Here is an 18774-nt window from a genome sequence, read left to right on the forward strand (position 1 = left end):
TTCAAAAGGTTCTCAACTCTTCACCTTGTTTCTTCTTTGCAAAGTTCTTTTGCTACACACACTTGCAAAGGATCTTTGACACAAAGCAGCCCTGCAAGCTCAAGTGCTGGCCTGAATCAATGCCACTCACTTCTTTACCCTGTGAATAGCCAAAGAACAGAGGTAAAACTAAAGTGCTCAGCTTGTTTCTGCTTTCTGAGATGTTGATCCAAAGTGAGGAAGAATATCTCTGATTTCCCCACAGGAGGGAAAAACCCACTTGTGATCCTACCTGCTCCTCAGAAAGGAAAGATTTGTCCCTCTGCCAGCTGCCAAACCCAGCAGGACCCAGGGTGACCTCGTGTCCCAGGGCTGCAGCTCACAGGGAATCCGCTGCTGCTCCAGCAAGTGGGATCCCCTCCTGGGCTTGGAGCTCAGCAAGATAGACACACAGGAAAATAAATACACAGTGAGGATGGAGAGGCTCTGGCACAGGGTACCCAGAAAAACAGTAGCTGCCTCTGGATCCCTGGAAGTGTCTAAGACCAGGCTGGATGGGACCTGAAGCAGCCTGGGACAGTGAAAGGTGCCCCTGCCATGGCAGGGGTGCCACTGGATGGGCTTTGAGGTCCCTTCCAACACAAACCACTCTATGATTCCATGAGTCCATTTGATGGCTGTGTTTTGGCCCAAAACCCCAAAAAGCAGAAGCACCTGAGTTATTCTGACTTTTATTTCATTGCTTCTTAGTCCACACAGTCGGTATAAAATCAGAAAAGCAAAGCAGAAAAAAAAAGTAGAACCCCAAAAAACCCCAAAATTAACCAAAAAAAGCAACAGTGTCTGGAGTCCTCAGAGGCAGCCTGGGGTCTGTGCTGGTGCCTGTTCCACTCATGGCCAGACTTGTTGCTGACAGACAGAGGACTCACATCTCGCTCCGGTGCCAGAGCCCCACGGGCTCCAGCCAGAGCTGCTTCTGTTCCTCTGCACCACAGAGGTGGAAAAGTAATCTTGGTTATAAATGCTTTATTAAAAATAATAGTAAGTGCAAATCTAAGTACAAAAGCAGTTATAGCTCATTTATAGTACGCAGAATTATTTCTCATTTCTAGCTTGGTTGTTTACCTCAACTGACTTTCCAGTGACTAAGGTTAAATGGCTTAGCAGGGTAAGGAATGGCAAATAGATAGCACCATTTCATACATCTGGTATTGGATTTCAGGGACAGACTGGGCTGGCTGCTTTCTCAGGGCAGTTTAGCTCCGTGGCAAGGACAGAGCATGTTCCAGGCTGGGAGCAGCACTTCAAAGGGCTCGGCTCGGCACAGCCCAACCCCGGCAGCCGAGCAAGGGAGGACAGCCCGGGCTGGATTGCAGCTCCACCTAAGTGATTTAACAGCCCGGATTCCCAGCGGGCGTGGTGGCAAGGCAATGGGATTTAGGCACATAAGTCATTTAGGCACTTGGGGCAATCAAAGCCTTTGCTCCGAAATCCTTCAAACCTTTTGGAAGCGTCTGTCTCCCATCAGATCTGGACGTGCCCTTTGGATCACAGCTTGTGGCAGGAGCAGAGCCCAGCCCTCCGGCTGCGGGACCAGGTGTGACTGATACGTGCCAGCCTAAAACCAGGCCTGGGGGCTCTGACGGAGCAACACGGGCTGGGACAGGGCAGGAGAGTTCAGCTCAAAGAGGATTTTGCATGAGAGAAAAATCACTGCTCTTGTTACACTGTTAGGAGTGAGAGTTCCTTAGGCACTTGCTTTAGGCTTTAAAACAGCACATGGTCAACAGAAGCAAACAAGACTATGTACATATATGTAAAAAGTGTTATAAATAGGTTTTTTAAACCATAGATACTATATACATCTTCAATTAACAAGGAACTCTTTGAGTGTTTCCTCTGGGGGTTGGTTGGGTTTGGTTTGGATGAGAGGGTTTATTCCCTTTTTTGGTTTTTTTTGGTGTTTTTTTTTTGGTTTTTTTGGGTTTTTTTTTGTTTTGTTTTGTTTTTTTGTTGTTGTTGTTGTTGCTGTTAATTTTCTTTTCCGTTTTCTCGTCTATTCTCCCCTGCCTCTGTCTCCTGTGAGGCCATCGCCAATGCCCCTGTCACACCGGGCCACATCCCACAGCGTCACTCGCGCTTCCGGAGGATGACATAGATGATGCCGCTGGCCAGGGCCAGGGGGAAGGCCAGCCACGCCAGGATGTAGGCGAAGCCGTAGGAGGTGTTTTCCGAGGCTTGGTGCCAGTCCGTGTGCCTCACTGTGAAGATGGCAGCGCCACTCATCACACACAGCCCTGCAGGGGAAGCACAAGGGATGTCAGTGATGCCGTGCACGGGCCGGTCCCTGCTGGGAGCCCAGAGTCACAGAGGACAACATCCAACCCCAGCACGGGAACTGGCTTTGTTATTGCCCCCTTGGACCCTGTTCCCTGGAAAGCTGGGAGTCTTCACATATGGGGAGGGGATGCTCTGGGCTCTGGCCTGCCTGGAGGTAGACAGGGATATCTCTGCCATGCCCAGCAAGCAAAGCCAGAGGCTCTGGAACAGACAAAGCTGGAGCATCACCTGGGCTAACCCATCCCTCAGGCAGCCCCAGATTAGGGCTGCTGCTCCAGACCAACCCCACTCCCTTGGTGCCCTGCTTAAAAAACGGTCTGAGCCACTTCCCTGCAGCGCTGCAAGAGCTCAGACACAAAGCTGGGCTTTCAAAGCAAGAAGGTTTCTGTGTCACCTCTCTAGGTGATGAAAACCACAAACCCAACTGGGCCTCAGGATGCTCTGGCTGTGATCCCCCATTCTTTACACCTGCAGCAGAAGCTCAACTGCAAACTCCATTTCCAGCAAACCCTGCTCCTCAAAAAAGCACTGCTTCTAGAAACAACACTGCTTCTTGAAAACCCTGGCCCCCACCAAACCCTGTTCCTTGAAACCCCAGCTCCCTGCAAACCCCTCCATGCCCGTGGCTCATCCCTCTTCCCTGGCACCCCCTGGCCTGCCAGGGCTCGTGCAGGTCCCAGGGGTGTCTGGCCAGGCCCAGCCCTGGTGGGCAGCATTTAAGCTTTGTTGCAAACCCCCCCATCAGGGGCAGTACTGCCCGGAGCTCACACAAAGCCACCTCTATTCCTGCCCCGAACAAGCTCTTTGAATCAATCCCAGTAGTTCTATTATCCAGTCGTGGGGCTGTTGTTGGAGCCGAGTTCCAAATCCCCTGCCTGACCCTCAGGACCACCTACATTTCAGCACCGTGATATTTGAGCTGTAATTCCACTTGACACTGCTCCTTTTGTTTGGGGAAAGTGCACAAGTGGGAATTCACTTCATTAAGGCGCTGCCAGAGCAGTTTCCATTCTCCAAGCACAGGAGCCAACTCCCACTGCCCAGCCCATGCACGGAGAGCACAGCCATTGTCTGGGGGACAGGGGACAGGCGTGTGGCCACCCTCTCACCTACAGACAGCCACATACAGCGACCATTGTCTGCAGCAGGAATTTGGCCAGCCAGAGAGGGCTACAACTGCACTTCTGGGGCACCTGCCCTGCTCTGGGCCTGAGAACATGCTGGGCAGGCAGCCCAGCTGCAGCCAGCTGCCTGCACTGCTGCAAGCAATAATGCATCATCCCTGCAGAGCCTGGCTTCGGGAGCATACTCCAGCCTTGCTTTGGCAGGTCGGGAGGGCAAACACTTCCTGACATTTGTTCCCAGGGTTTTCTCGTGCTAGAGCAGCCCCAGCCCTGTAGAGGAACCAGGCTGGGGCTGCGCAAGCTCCAGGGCAGCTCTCCAAGCCAGGTGTTTGCAAACAGCCTGTGGGATGTGGGCAGGCACAGCTCTGGAGGCTGAGCCCACCCTCTGCAGCCCACAGGGTGCAGCTCTGGGGTGAGAGGGGTAGGAGAAAAGAGATAACAATGATGATGAGAAGGATGCAATAGTTGGGTCAGACCCCAAGAGGCTCAAACCAATGTCTCTGCCATGCTGAGCTATGAGGAGTTATCCATGCATATGCTGGACCCACCAAGGATGGAGGGGAGCCTTTGAGGGCCTTTTGATGCTCTTGATCCCATCAGGACAAATCTAGCCAGACTTTGGTGGTGATTCCAAGCTGTGTGAAGGTGCTGGGGATGATCCTGCCTGGCTGCTGCACAACAGACCAAAGTGGCCTCAAGCTTCTCTTCTTGCCCTTCCCTCTCCTCCCTGGTATCCCTGAGCTGAAGCTGCAGTGGGCACCAGCCCTGCCCTCCTCCCTGCCTCTCAGGGCAGCACTGCCCAGCTCTGCCACCCAGCAGAGCCTGCTGCTCCTGCCCTGGCTCCCCACAAGCAGCAAGGAGACCAGAACGGGCTCAGCTCCTGTGACCAAAGCTGTCCCCACCTCCAGGTGGGATCTCCTGGCAGTGCTGGCACAGCCACGTCCCATTTCCTACCAACAACCCTGACATTTAGAGTCACAAAGATCAAAACTGACCTGAGCCTTCTCCTCCAGCCCTGGCCAGGGAGAACAGCAAGGATGGCCACCAGTGTCCACCTCTGCATGGTCTACCTGGATCCAGAGCTCTGCCTACAGGTCCCCCTGGCCAAAGGGAATCTTGATGGGATAAGGACAGGTATTTTGTGTCCTTCATACTGACTGGGCATGGTGTTAACCCATAGCTCAGGTACGTGTCTGACCCTGCATCCCCTTGGGACACCCAGCACAGCTGCAATCCAATTTCCTCCTCATCTGACAATGAGGACTCACCAGCAATCACTCAGGAGAGAGAAACCTTCTGCTCCCAAGTCTATTAGAGCTCTCAGGCAGGTAATTGCATTATTAATGCCCATTTCCCCTGCTTGGCTCCATGGCTCTAAGGGGTTTCCATATATCTCTTTTTCCGGAGATGGTGAACTGATCTGAACTCCACCTGCACTGTGGCCAAGCAGATCCACTCATTATGGATTTCATGCCAAGAAAGGTTATCTCTGGATTTCTCCAGGATTTGGGAAGGCCAGTTGCTTAGAGGGTGCCCAGAAACTTTGTCTAAACACAGTGAATGAGTTTTTCCACTGATAAAATACCAAGACCTCGGGTGGCTTCTAGTTTAACATGTAAAGCTCTAGGAAAGAATCAGACTCCTTCCCAGACACTCTGTCCTAATGCAGCCAGGACCTCAAAGCACAATTACATTTTTTAGCCTGAACTCTTGAAAATCCTCTCCATTGTTTTCATACATGCAAGCATAAACAGAACCAGTGGCTTTACAGCATCAGTACTTAGGGAACTGCAGCACAGAACATGAGCTGTGGCTCCTTTCCAGCACTGAGTTCTCAAAGAGTTAAAAATAGCAGCTCAGTTCAAGTCAGAGCTCACCCTGAAGCTCCAGGGCTCTGTGCTCATGGGGAAAGCACTAGGCCCCCTCATGGCAAGTTTATAAATAGTCACCGAGCCCCCTTTTGCCAAAACAGGATTGTCACAACTTTCCCCACCCTGCCAGTAGCTGTGGAAGCCTCACCCAGCCTGGTGAAGGGTCCCAGAAGCCAGCACAGCCACCCTGGACACCCAACATCCACCCCGAGCCTGGGGAACAGGCAGAGCTCTTGTTCCAGCATCCCTGTGATCTACTGCCCCCAGCTCTGCCCCAGTGGCTCTGCCACCCTGTCCCTCCTGTGCCTCCCTTGCTGTGGCAGAAACCCTATAGCACCTTCCCTGTCCAAGGGCAAAAGAGCCTAGATGCACAACAGCCCACGAGCTGGACCCCACCCCAGAGACCTCAACACTCCCAAAGTATCGTCTCCCTTCCCTTCCCTTCCCTTCCCTTCCCTTCCCTTCCCTTCCCTTCCCTTCCCTTCCCTTCCCTTCCCTTCCCTTCCCTTCCCTTCCCTTCCCTTCCCTTCCCTTCCCTTCCCTTCCCTTCCCTTCCCTTCCCTTCCCTTCCCTTCCCTTCCCTTCCCTTCCCTGACAGCAGCTCCAGGATGTGCCCCTGGAGCTGCTTGTTCCCTCCTTGCTCTGTCCCTGCCCTCAGCCCCACTCACCTGCCAGGATCTGGAAGACTCCAGTGATGTAGAACCTGCCGCCCTTGGTGAGCGTGAAGAGCTGGCAGAAGAACAGGAACAGTGACAGGACACTGAAGATGACGGAGAGGATCATCATGGCTTGGACAGACTGCAGCCATTCTGGGGACAGACAGAACACCTCAGTGTTCTGAACACCTCACCCCTGCTGTGCCCGTGGCCTCGCCACCAGCCCCGGGTCCCCAGCCCACCCTGGCTCCCTCGGGCTTTGGGAGCAGCTGGGGGCTGTATCCAGCACAGCCCCAGCTGCTGAGATCCCCAGCACAGGCACGCTGCCCCAGAGTTTCGGGTGCCATGTGGATGCCATGGATCAGCTGCTGGAATACAAGGGATCACAGGCCTGGGCACTGCCTCGGGCACATTTACTGCAAAACAGAGCAGAGACAAAAGCCCTGACCTGCAAAAAGCAGACGGAGCCTCTCCTCCAGCTCCGTGCCAGGTCCTGACTGTTCAGCTGTGCTGCAAACACCAAAGCCATGTGCAACAAGCTCTAGGACAGCCTGCTGGCCAAGCTCCGAGGGCAAAGAAACACACGGGAATGAAAACACCCTCTGCCCCTGTGGAGTTGAACCTTTTGGAAGTCCTCCCCAGCTGCCAAATGCAGCTGTGTCCCAGAACAGACCAGTTAAACCAGCCCATGTGAGTCACTGCTCAGCTATTTCCAGGCTTAGTGGGTGTGTAACTCCCCACGTAAAAAAAAATATAAATAAACAAGCAAAATGCAGCTCCATGCCATGAGCTGCTGCAGCTTGACAGAAAGAGGCAGTGCTCACAGATACCTTTGCCTTCCCCTTTCCTTACAAAGTTTGAAATCAAAATAAAGGACTCAGTACAGGTAAAATGAGGCACAAATCACCCAGTGAAAAGACAGAAAAATTCTGCTAGGGACTGAATCCTCAGATGGGAGTAGGCAGCGCTGAAGCCTCAGACTCAGTCCCATGTTGCTGCCACAGTTTTACTCCCACCAATTTCAGTCCCCTGCCTGCAGAATCGGCTCCATGCAGCAAATGGCTGAAATGGAGCAAAACTTCCAAACAAAGCTGCCCTTCAGCTCAGCCACCTCTGACCTTGGAGCAGAAAACAAGGCAGCTGGGACTGTCCAGGGCAGCGTGTGCACCAGAGAAGTGACCACACTGAGTCCCCACGAAATTCCTGCGAGCCACACTTGGGGAGGGGAGAGTGGAGTTTGGACCAGAGAGCGAGCACAGCCTCCAGCTGGGATGGCAGTGATGGCCCACGGGCACTCCCAGAAAATCTGTGGCTGCAGGAACATCCTGTGCCACTCAGTCACATCTCTGTGTTTGACTTTGCACCAGAATTTCTACCCCTTGTCTTTGCCTCTTGTCTCTGGATGTTCAGGCAATGGAACAGATGCAGTCCCTGCTCCCAAAGCTCTGGAACTACCCAGAGCAGTGCCTGCTCCTCACAGCCAGCCTGGTCCTTCCCTTTCCTGCCACACTTTCCATTTCGAATACTCCCCAGCTGCTGCCCTTCCCTCACTCTAGTGCACCAGCTGCTGCCACTTCTTAGGAAGAAGCAGCTATTCCTGCTTCCAGGAAATCCCAGTGTGGATTTCACTGCAATGTGCATACAAAATGTCCAATGTATTTCCCCTAGCTCAGGTAGCCAGGAAGGGAAACCCCCTCCTGCCCCTTCAGCTCTGGCTGTCCTCCACCAGTGGGAAATGGGATGAGGCAGCACCAGCAGCACCCAAATCATCATAAATTCTTGCTCAGATCAGACCAGAGAAGTGGTTGGAAGCACCTCCTTCCACTCCTCAGCACAGACCAGGCTCCCATCCCAGCCCAGGGAAGCTGAGGTCTCCTCTCACCCCTTCCCAAGCCCTGAAGCTGTGTCCAGCTCTGGCACCGGCTGAGCCAAAGCCAAGCCCTGAAGTTTCATCCAGGACCAGAAAGCCAAATCCCTTGTGATTACAAAGGCCATGGGATCCAGCCCAAGAGGAGCCCTTTCTGCTGGGAGGTGGATGCTCCCACTGCTGCTTATTTTAGGAGAGAACTGTCTAGACGGAAAGCTGAGATGAGCTGCCCTTTAATTGCATCCGCCTCCCCTGCCTGGTTTTTGGTTCTGAATGCAAATGATTTATAGGGGCTTTGCAAAATCCCATTGTAATCAAGAGCCATGTCAGATGCAGAGAAAGGAGTGCTGAGGGGGGAGCCCAGCATGGCCAGAGGGTTTGGGCAGCCAGGCTGGGAGCAGGGAAATTGGGAGATGATCCCACAGACCAGAGCTCTGGGCCAGCTCACATCCAGCCCTTCGCTGACTTTTGCTGGCCTCCTTTGTGAAAACAAAGGGCAGGACCCCAGCCCAGGACTGAGACCCACAAGAGTGAGTTCCAGACCTCCATTAACTCCATGCCAGCTTCCCAGAGACTCCGGCTGGATTAGGATAGCTAATTGCCATAAATGCATTTTAAATCACCCCCGTAACAACAGGTAGGATTTTTACCTCCTCAGCCCCATGTGCCTTTAACCCCTTAGGCTGTTAGTGCTGTGTCCAGCCCTCAGGACTCCAAACACAGCAAGTTTCCTGGAGCTGCAGCCGGGCTGTCAGCACTGTTTACTCCCAGGCTGTTATTTGTGGTTTCCCCTGGGCAGCGAGCTGGTTATCCCATTTTCCCCTGCATCTCTTCAGCTCTGTGTATATCTTTGTTCTTCAGGAGGAAGAAGAAAAGGAAACAGCATGGAAAGGACAGATAACACCCTGCACACTGCTTCCGGACACGACCCGGTGGGAGTGGGTTTAGAGCCCTTTCAGACAGCCAGAGACAAAGCAACAAGATTTTAGAACACAAATTTGACTTTTTCTTTAAGTTCTGCAAGCCCTGTTGTGCTCACAGCACTGCTTACAACAGCAGGGAGAAGATTTCAGCCCTGGGATGATAAAAACCATGCTTCACTGCCCTAAAATCCAGCATGAAAGAAAGAAACCCAGAGCAGAAATTGGAACCCAGAGCAGAAATTGCAGATTAATCTCCCAGACAGACAGCAGAGGCCCAGCCCTGCTTGCAGGGATGTCTTATGCCCTGACAGGACTGCCAGGGCAGGGAAAAACGTTCCTGGCCAGAAGGAGAGGCCTTGAAGGACAGGCACTGCCTCCCCAGGATTTAATTCACACCCCCACACCCTCTTTGGCCCCAGCCAAGGAGGAAAACTGAAATGCACACTGAAGACACTTATTTGAGCACTCAGTTTATCCACTGCTGTGATAACTCCCTCAACTAGTGCTGTGTATTAAAAACCTTGCCGTGCTGGGATCTGCAGCTGATGGGAATGTTTGGCAGATGGAGTTTTCCCTATGCCAAGTGTGTGCGCTCTGTACATTTAAAAAGCAACCCCTCCTGGGGAAGAAAGCATCCATTAAGGAAATAACTGTAGAATATAATACAGCCAAAGCTGGAGGGGGGAAATTCATGCCCTCAGCTGCAAAACCTGCTGTTTCCATGCTGCAAGTTAAATCTCACAGGGTCAGGAACAGCACAGGTACAAAGGCACCGGCTCAGGGGTGCCAGGAAAAGCCACATTTTCAGAGCAGAGTTTTCCCAGACCACACTCTCAGGAGTCAAGGCTTGACCAAGATCTTGAGCCCAGTGCACATCCTCCCCTCTGAAGGGGCCAGGTTGCAGCAAAATGCTGGAACTTGCAGTGGTTTTGATGTTCGAACACTGAGGAGTGCTAGAAAAGGGTGAAACGGAGATGCAGAAACACCAGCTCAGCTGCAGCACTCTATGGGCTGCACCTCAGACACAGATCCCTTGGAACCCCAGGATCAGAAAGGCTCAGGTGCCTCTGGTGCTGCTCTGCACAGCCCAGACCCCCCAACACTGCCCCAACCCTCAGCCCAGGGTTGCGGGGGACACCTCTCCTGCAGGGGACACCTCCACTGCAGGGGACACCTCTCCTGCAGGGGACACCTCCACTGCAGGGGACACCTCCACTGCTGGGGACACCTCCACTGCAGGGACACCTCTACTGCAGGGGACACCTCTCCTGCTGGGGACACCTCTCCTGCTGGGGACACCTCCACTGCAGGGGACACCTCCACTGCTGGGGACACCTCTCCTGCTGGGGACACCTCTCCTGCTGGGGACACCTCTACTGCAGGGGACACCTCTCCTGCTGGGGACACCTCCACTGCAGGGGACACCTCCACTGCAGGGGACACCTCTACTGCAGGGGACACCTCTCCTGCTGGGGACACCTCTACTGCAGGGACACCTCCACTGCAGGGGACACCTCTCCTGCTGGGGACACCTCTACTGCTGGGGACACCTCTCCTGCTGGGGACACCTCTACTGCAGGGACACCTCCACTGCAGGGGACACCTCTACTGCAGGGAACACCTCTACTGCAGGGAACACCTCTACTGCTGGGGACACCTCTACTGCAGGGACACCTCCACTGCAGGGGACACCTCTACTGCAGGGGACACCTCTACTGCAGGGGACACCTCTACTGCTGGGGACACCTCTACTGCAGGGGACACCTCCACTGCAGGGGACACCTCTCCTGCTGGGGACACCTCTACTGCAGGGACACCTCCACTGCAGGGGACACCTCTACTGCAGGGAACACCTCCACTGCTGGGGACACCTCTCCTGCTGGGGACACCTCCACTGCAGGGACACCTCTCCTGCTGGGGACACCTCTCCTGCTGGGGACACCTCCACTGCAGGAACACCTCCACTGCAGGGACACCTCCACTGCAGGGACACCTCCACTGCAGGGACACCTCCACTGCAGGGGACACCTCCTTCCCATCTGTGCAGCTGAGCACTGTGCTGTCCCAGGAAAAAGCCAGGGAGAATCCAGCTCCACTGCAGCTTTCCTTTCTCCTACTGTGGCCCAGCCTCCCACTGGCACAGTCAGACATTCCCAGCTGCTGCTGCCAGATGCTCAAGGCAGGAGCAGCAGGTCTGGCACCCAAGAGCTGCTCCTTTCCAATTCTCCTCTCTCCATCCCCTGTGAACGGCCACGCTGTGCTGGATTAAGGTATTCCTGGGAATCCCACTGGCACAGGGGGATTCTAAAGAGCTCCCAAGCTGATTGTGAGGGCCAGGGGGTGAGCAGGAGGGAAACCCTGGGGCTGCTGGGAGGCACTGACTGAACACAGTGCTCCGAGTCCTGTCCAAGGCCTCCTGCTCCTCTTCTGCAGTTCCTTCAGATGGAGATGAACCCCTCAAACCTCCATCTTCTTCTCTCGGTTCTGCTCCCTTTTCTTCTCCTTGAAGCTCCATCCAAGAAGTCTATGAGGATGGGACGTGCAGAGCCCTCCAGAGCTGCCAGACTCCGACATCCCATCAGAGTTCACATCCCACAGAGGCCACTCCTGATGCAGCTGGGGCAGCAGAAAGCTGCTGTCACCACAAAAAACTCCTTCCAACAGCTCCACAAAGCCCAAGGAAGCTCCTTTCCCAGACCCTCGGTGCAGTGGCTCTGACCTCCTGCTGGCCTGTGCTGAGGTGGCAGTTCCATCACTCCATGCCCAGATCCTCACAAGCTCTCCAATGCCAGCTCCCAGTGAGGTCCAGTCCAGGCAGCAGGAGTGGTCAGCAGTGGTGTCTTGGCCACAGACCTGGTGTAGGCCTGGTCACTCAGCCTGTGCCCACAGGGACATCCCAGAGCCTCATCAAGGCCAAAAAAATGTTGGTTGAAGGTTTTCCCAGCACCGTACTCTGCAGGGGATTCCCCCACCCTTTCTTCTGGTTTTGACAGTCATCATTTGCCCACATTTCCTTCTTCCTCCCATTCCTCTGTGGGCCAGAACACACATATGGCAGGGAAGGTTGTCTGACCCCACCTGTCATAGAAAAAATTGGAGCCAATGGTATCTGGATCAGCTGAGAAAAAAACAGCACTGGTTCCCAATCTCTCCTTTTCAGATGTGTTTTGTAAGAACAATGACAAAACATAGTTTTAAGCAGAGGAGATCTCTTTCCTATTGAAGACAAGGAAGTTATAGGACAAACTGATCTGAAATATAAAATATTCTCTTTGAATAGGAGATTTTTAGATTTTAGAAGTAAATTCTTTACTCGGAGGGTGGGCAGGCCCTGGCACAGGGTGCCCAGAGCAGCTGTGGCTGCCCCTGGATCCCTGGCAGTGCCCAAGGCCAGGTTGGACACTGGGGCTTGGAGCAGCCTGGGACAGTAGAAGGTGTCCAGGCCATGACAGGGGTAGCACAGGGTAATCTTTAAGCTCCCTTCCAAACCAAATCATCTGGGATCCTGTGAATGCCCCTCAGCTGATTCCAGAACACCAAGGGATGAGTTCCAGTCCCCTGGAGCTGGCAGAGAGGGTTCAGCCCTGCCCGAGTTAAGCCAGTCTCATCTGTTATTAATGACATTAAGAAAATCTGCTCTGGGCAGCCACCTGGGCTTTGCTCACAGCCATCACATCAGCAAATCAGTGGGGGCATCACAGGGCCCCCATCACTCAGTGACTGGGGATTGGCAGCTAGGCACTTCCCAAGGTTTAGGGGTTTCTTTTCCCTTTAAAAGAGCCCCAAACCACCAGCCTGCCTGTGGATAAGCCAGCCACAGAAGAAACTGAGAAAGCAACAGGAGAAACGTCTCCTGCCATTACAAAAGGATTTGGGGATCTCCATGGATGGCCCATTGCTTCCACACTTTCAGCACTCCCACCACAGAGTAGAACACAGCAGAAAAGGAGTCTTCTTTCCTGCATAAAACATTCTGCTGAGGAAAGAAAAGGCTATTTTTAAGAGGAAAAAATATTCCTGTCTGGAAATCTGGGATGGAATCTCCTTGAAAGCACTTGCTGGGCCTGGCCACGGGGCTGCACAGCACGGCTGGCACACAGCCCTGTCGACCCACAGTCCCAGGATTCAGAACTGAATTCCTGAGATAAGTCTTTTCCAGGAATGTCTGACAGCGCAAACGAAGCAAAGATTGCAACATTTTTTCCATAGTTCTCGGGCCTCTTGAAGAAAAAAAAGCATTATCTAACAGCAAATGCAAAAATCAAAGCAACAAGCAGGCGGTTGTACAGAGAGGGAGTGGGAATGTGCCCCGGGCTCCTGCTGGGATGGCTCAGCCCTAGCACACACCGAGGGGCCGAGCCTGCCAACAGCAATTTGGGAGGTGGGAGCTCAGCCTCACCAAGGCCGGTGCAGTCCAGCCCGTGCCCAGGGCCTGCTGATGTCCCAGAATCCTCACCTGGGCAGTGCTATGCTCAGCTTTGCGCCTGCTCCATCCCCATGGGATGATCTGGAGGGTGAGGAGCACAGCCCAGAACCTGCCCCAGGGAGAAATGAAAACAAATCCTGCTGGCACCTGGATTTAAAAATTCTGCTTCTTGTTGGGCATCCACACAAAGGTCACTAAGAAAAGGGTCCCTGTGGGACAGGACGGGAGGCTCAGCTGAGACCAAGGGAGCACCACAGTACCACCACCCCCCAAAGTCCCCATCCATGATGAACATAGGTGACCCAGTACCATCTAATTCCCAAATTCCACTCACTTAGTCCCACTGCCTTTTGAAAAGAGAAGAAGCAGTAACCACACCCCAGATGGCCAGAGCAAAAACTGCCTCTATGTAAAGACTGAATGTTCTGTCAAAATTCCCAATGAGGATTCCTTGCTGTTTCCCCAGAGCACCTTGGCATTCCAGGATTAGCACTCAGCACCATCCTAGGCACAGAGAAATTAATTTATACAGCTCCCTGGAGTCGACTGCAGCACAGCCTCTGTTCTGAGAGCTGTCACCAAGGATGGCTGGTGGTATTTGTATGGAATTGTTCCTAATTTTGAAAATAAGCATATTCCTAGGAAATGGGTGTGAAGATGAGGCAGGAGACAAGCATTAGCCTTGGAGGTGGTTCTGCAGGGTCCTTGCCCTGTGACCTCACTACTGCTCCAAAGAGGAGCCAACAGCAGCTCCTGGCAGCAGTGACGGGGAGGGAGGGAGCAGGACCCGCTGGAAAGGAGACCCTGTGGCATTTTTGTTGTTTTTACAAATAGACCTTAAAAGCCCTACATCAGCCCAGGAAATATCCTTTGATTTTACATTCCTACAGCAGTGGTGGGCTCTGGATCCTGCATCCAGGGTACCACAAGATGAAGACAGGTCCTCAGCAGCACTGCTCCCACACCCTGGCTGCAGGGTGAATGGGGCACAGGCTTTCTTCCAAGCAAAACCCTTCTCCTGAAGCCAGAGCAGAACCTCTGGATACGTGAGAGCTGTCAGAGAGCTGCTTAAGCCTTGAGTACAGTGAACTTCTACTCAAAGAGCAGCTCACTGGGGCACTTCATCCTGGAATCCCAGAACAGTTTGTGTTGGATGGGATGTTACAGATCCCACCTGCCATAAGCAGGGACACCTTCCACTGAATCAGGGCTATCAACCCAACTCAGCTGCTCAGCTGCATTTTCAACAGGATCATCTTGATTATAATCCCATTAAGAATGAAAAACCAGCACTGGAAAGGCTCCAGCAACCCCGGGAACAGGCAGTGGGCACTTCCAGCACACGGCAGGACTGTCGGGGGTGCGGAAACCACCCAACCACAGTTCAGACAAGCCCCTCTGAGCACTGACAGCCCCGACAGAGCATCCTGTAAACATCCAGAAAGAGCGGCGCAGCTTCGAAAAGTGAAAGATTTGGGGAGGCTTTAGAGTGCCGGGCTCTGGGACTCCTGGGGGCAAGCGCTGCCTTTCATTACAATCGGGGCTCAGCAGTTTCGGAGCTCGCATGACTGGCTCTGAAGCAGGGCTGCCTACGCTGCAATAGCCAGCCTGCTGCGGGACGCGGCTCCAGAAGGCTCCCGGCCCGGGATGCGATCCAGCCGCTCCCCGGCTGGCCCGGACACCAGCAGGCGTCAGCAGAGACCAGCGCTGGGATGGAAGCAGCCGTGCCCGCGGAGGCAGAGCCCGGGCACACGGGGGCACGGCCAGGAAGGCTGCACAGAGCAGCGGCATCGCCTCCCCACGTGGGTAACACCAGTGGTTCGCTCCCAAAGGCTGGCGGTTCTGATCGGAATCCCCAAAAAACCTTCTCACGGCCTCCGTTCACTGGGGGACCCCTCGGAAGCATTTCATGCTCCTCGTGTGCCTGTGGCCCCCTCTCCAGGGCCACATGGCATCGGTCTGCTCCCGCCCAGGCCTGTGTTCTGGGCACAGCATCACCGTGTCCCAGGGACAGTGGTGGCACTCGCAGCTGCCGGCACTGGGGGCTGCACTGGGACAATCTGCTTCGCCAGGAAAGCAAAAACCAGGCTAACAAAACAAATGCTGGCCCGAGCACCGCTGACATTAGCTCGATCTTCCAGGGAAACTGAGGCACGGGCTCGCCCAGATCTCTGACACGGATTTTGTGTTCCTGGTGCCACCGGTCACCCTGGAATTGGCGTGTCGCTGTGTCTCAGTGCACTCTTCTCCCCTGCTGACCTCAGCAAACAGTTCGGGGTGATGTCACCCAGTGTGACATCAGCCTTCACCAGCTCAGTCCCGCGGGGGTGCTCAGCCCCCCGGCTGTGCGGGCGCACGGGATGAAGGGGCCGAGCACTCAGTGCAGCCCCATAGCAAACCCCAGCGCCAGGGCTGGGCCCGAATCCCAGCCTGTGCCCGCGGCAAAACGCAGGAATATTTCCAGGTAGGGAGACAGTGTCCTCAGGGCCCCGTGAACAGCCTTCAAACCTTCACAAGCAGAGCAACGTGGAGCTGCGCCAAAAAGGAGCCCCACAGCCTCCAGCCACTCAGCAACCCTGCCCCAAGGTACACCTCGTGCTCGCGCATTCAAGAGGAAAAATGTGCTAATAACAGGAGAACCCCCCAAAGGGCTCGAGCCGTCACCGACAGTGCAGCCAAGGGTGTCACCCTGCCCTGGTGCTGCCAGGAGCTGCCCCTCAGCCCGGGCTCAGGCAGCCAGAGCCATGGGCAGTGGGTCTAGTCCTCGTCCTAAGCCCCATCACAGCTTCAGGGACTGGGAGGGGAGGGGGAGCAATCCCCCACTGCCGGGCCAGCCCCGTGTCCCCACAGCGGGACACAGCAGAGCAGGCAGGGGCATGGGGCGGACACAGCAAAATCCAAGAAGGAATCCCAAATAATCCGCGTGGGCAAATCTCTCCATTCCATAGGAGCCGGAGGGAGAACGAAAGCAGCGTGTGGGAGCAGTCCTGATCCCGGGGGACAGCCGTTATCCCGGGTGAGGGCAGGGACAGTCCTCATCCCGGGAACGCAGCCCTCATCCCGGGGACACTCACCGTTGGAGGAGGATGCCAGGCAGTGGAAGTAGGATCCGGTGGTGCAGTTCTGCCACAGGTCTGCCGTGTGCCCTCCGTTCACCAGCCATTGCTGTGGGACGAACACAGCCCGTGAGCAGGGCCAGGGAGGAGAAGCCTGGAACCCGTGGCCGTGTCCCCTCAGCGCCAGCCGTGTCCCCCCAGGCTCCGTTACGGAGCAGCCACAGCCTGCCCGGCCAGGCGCTCCCAGGGACACGCTTGTCCTTAGAGAGGGGCTTGGAAAGTAAATTCCGATATTTGCCTTTAACTGCTTTAGCCCCAGCGGCACAGGAACAGAAGCTCTTTATGCTCTTTAAACACGGAGCGAGTCCCGCGGGGCCGCGCTTCCCTCCCCTCGCCGGCCTCGCCCGCTGCCTGGCCGGGATATTTGAATGTTTCCACGTGATTCCTAACGGCTCGGAAGATTTTTGTAACGTTTTCCATTACTATTACCCCCCCCCAAAAAAAAAAAAAAAAAAACAAAACAAAAAAACAAACAAAAAAAGAAAACCAAAAAACACAGAAAAAAAAAACCAAAACCAAACCAAACAACAAAAAACCCGGGAAAGAAGCCCCTGGTGAAGCAAGCTTGGGAGTCACTAGCTCCACTGAACAGCCGCCTTAAAGCCAACCCAAACCTCTGCCCGAGCAGCTGACGTGTTTACTGGGATGCAGCCCCGGGACAGTGCTGAGAAGCCTCTGTGCTGCATCCAGCCCTCCTGCCGCTGCTCACACAGATTCAGCCTTGGAAGCTGCGTTAGGAAAAAGAGGCTGTGCCATATTCCCAGCCACAAAGGAGGAAAGCTGGGGAGCAGAACTGCTCTGCTGAGGAGTCCACGCCCAGCCAGCCCCGTTTAGGGGCTTTGCTCAGACTGGCTCTTCTGGTCCTCTGCGTAAAGCTCAATAGCAGGTGGAGATCCCTTATGAAAGGGGAGAGTAGCATCACCCCAAAGGAGGAGATTTAGGGTGCTCCGAGGCTGTTCCTTGATGTGAACCAGCCTGGGGAGGATGAGGGGATGGTTTCCAACAGCCCTCGTGCCTCTGTGCCAACGTGGGTGCCCTGGGCACCCACCACAGAACACAGCCAAACTTTCTGAGACCAGCAACCAGCCAGTAGAGGCTTGCTGCTAACAGCCAGGCTGCAGAACCAGACATAAATATAAATAACTCCTCCTGCTCGTGCCACGCCATGTCCCTGCCTCATGGAAGCCCGGAGCAGGGATTACCCGTACTCACACTAACGATGGTGGAGACGAAGAGCAGGACCAGCACGGTGACGTGGAGCACGATGATCCCCAGCAGCAACAGCAGCATCTTGGCGGCGGTGGAGGGCAGAGCTGCAGCGGGACAGGGATGATGCTGAGTGCGTGTGTGTCTGTCTGTCCGTGCGTCTGTTCGGGGGCAGCTGGAACCCTTCGCTCTGCCCCGACCGGCACGGAGGATGCTGCTGGGGCACTGCCCGGCGCCCGGGTTCGCTCCGCGAGCACCACCGACAGAGAAGAGTCCGAGCCCTCTGCCCGCTCCCCGATGTCCCCCGGGGGTCCCCCGAGCCTGTTCTCCCTCTCCCGCCGAGAGGGGTCCTCCCAGTCCCCTTCCCGGGACCTTCAAATGGGGGCGGTTCCCCAAGGGGGCTCCCTCAGCCCCTCTCCCCGAGAGGGGTCCGATCCCCCTCTCCAGCGGGAGTGCGCTCCCCGCCCCGGCTGAGGGGTCGGTCTCGGCGCATCGCACCCCGGGGGCTGCCCCGGGCCCGCTCCGCAGGGAAACGGGGGCAGGGGCGCCTTGCCCACCCACCCATGGGAGCAGTGTGGGTGATTCTGTCGGCCCCCACCCCAGGGGGAATTTTACGGGGCTCATCTGCCCTGGGGACCCCAGGGGAGAGGGCAGGGGGCGGGGAGCAGGGGCGGCAGCCTCTGCCCCTTTCAGCCCTCAGCTCCGCTTCTCCGGAGGTGCCCTCAGCCCATCTCCCCTCGGCTCCCCCAGCGGAGACTCTCCTGGACCCCTCTCCCAAGCTGGGGGGGAATTTCCCCAGCCCGTCTCCCCCTCGGTGAAGAGACCTCTCTGCCCCGACCCCTCTCCTTAGAGAACCCCCAGAGCGGGGCTGCTCCTCCCTTCCCCCTCGGCTGCGAACCGCCGGCAGGTCTCTCCAGCCCGTGTCCCCCCGGTGTGGCCGCTCCCCCGGCGGGGACGGGCGCTCCGTACTCACATCGCGGCGGAGCGGAGCGCGCTGGCGGCGGCGGAGCGGGCGCGGAGCGGAGCGGGCGGCGGCGCTGTCAAGTTTCCCCTTTAACCGGGGCCACCGCCCCGTTTGCGTCTGCGGCACGGGGAGGGCTCAGCCGCCGCCCGCCGCCCTCCTATAAACGGGGCAGCGCCCGGTCCGGCCCCGGCCCCTCTGCCTCCCCCCGGGACGCGGACGGGAGGCACTCACGGAGACGCCGCCGTCCCCAGGATACGGTTCCCGAGCCGCTCCCGCCCGACAGCAAGGAGATTTGAGCGGGG

General features: G+C 55.7%; 1 protein-coding gene across 1 annotated transcript; it reads right to left on the minus strand.

The window, feature by feature from the left end:
- Window positions 1-694: 694 nt before the first annotated feature.
- On the minus strand, window positions 695-18522 carry PMP22 (peripheral myelin protein 22). The gene is made up of 5 exons (XM_062506063.1): window positions 18482-18522; window positions 17515-17615; window positions 16261-16351; window positions 5983-6123; window positions 695-2276 (listed from the first exon to the last, which is right to left on the minus strand). The coding sequence occupies exons 2-5, from the start codon at window positions 17590-17592 to the stop codon at window positions 2110-2112; spliced, it is 477 nt and encodes a 158-aa protein (XP_062362047.1). The 5' UTR covers window positions 17593-17615; window positions 18482-18522; the 3' UTR covers window positions 695-2109.
- Between the last annotated feature and the right edge of the window lie 252 nt (window positions 18523-18774).

The sequence above is a fragment of the Cinclus cinclus genome, chromosome 20, assembly GCF_963662255.1.
Source record: "Cinclus cinclus chromosome 20, bCinCin1.1, whole genome shotgun sequence".
In the NCBI taxonomy this organism is placed as follows: Eukaryota; Metazoa; Chordata; class Aves; order Passeriformes; family Cinclidae; genus Cinclus; species Cinclus cinclus.

What these genes read in the sequence shown, in the direction of transcription:
- PMP22 (XM_062506063.1), bottom strand. Translation starts at nt 17,592, where the DNA reads ATGCTGCTGTTGCTGCTGGGGATCATCGTGCTCCACGTCACCGTGCTG. An exon ending in TCGTCTCCACCATCGTTAGT is followed by an intron (nt 16,352 to 17,514) that starts GTGAGTACGGGT and finishes TTCGTCCCACAG; the next exon opens with CAATGGCTGGTGAACGGAGG. An exon ending in CCTGGCATCCTCCTCCAACG is followed by an intron (nt 6,124 to 16,260) that starts GTGAGTGTCCCC and finishes GTCTGTCCCCAG; the next exon opens with AATGGCTGCAGTCTGTCCAA.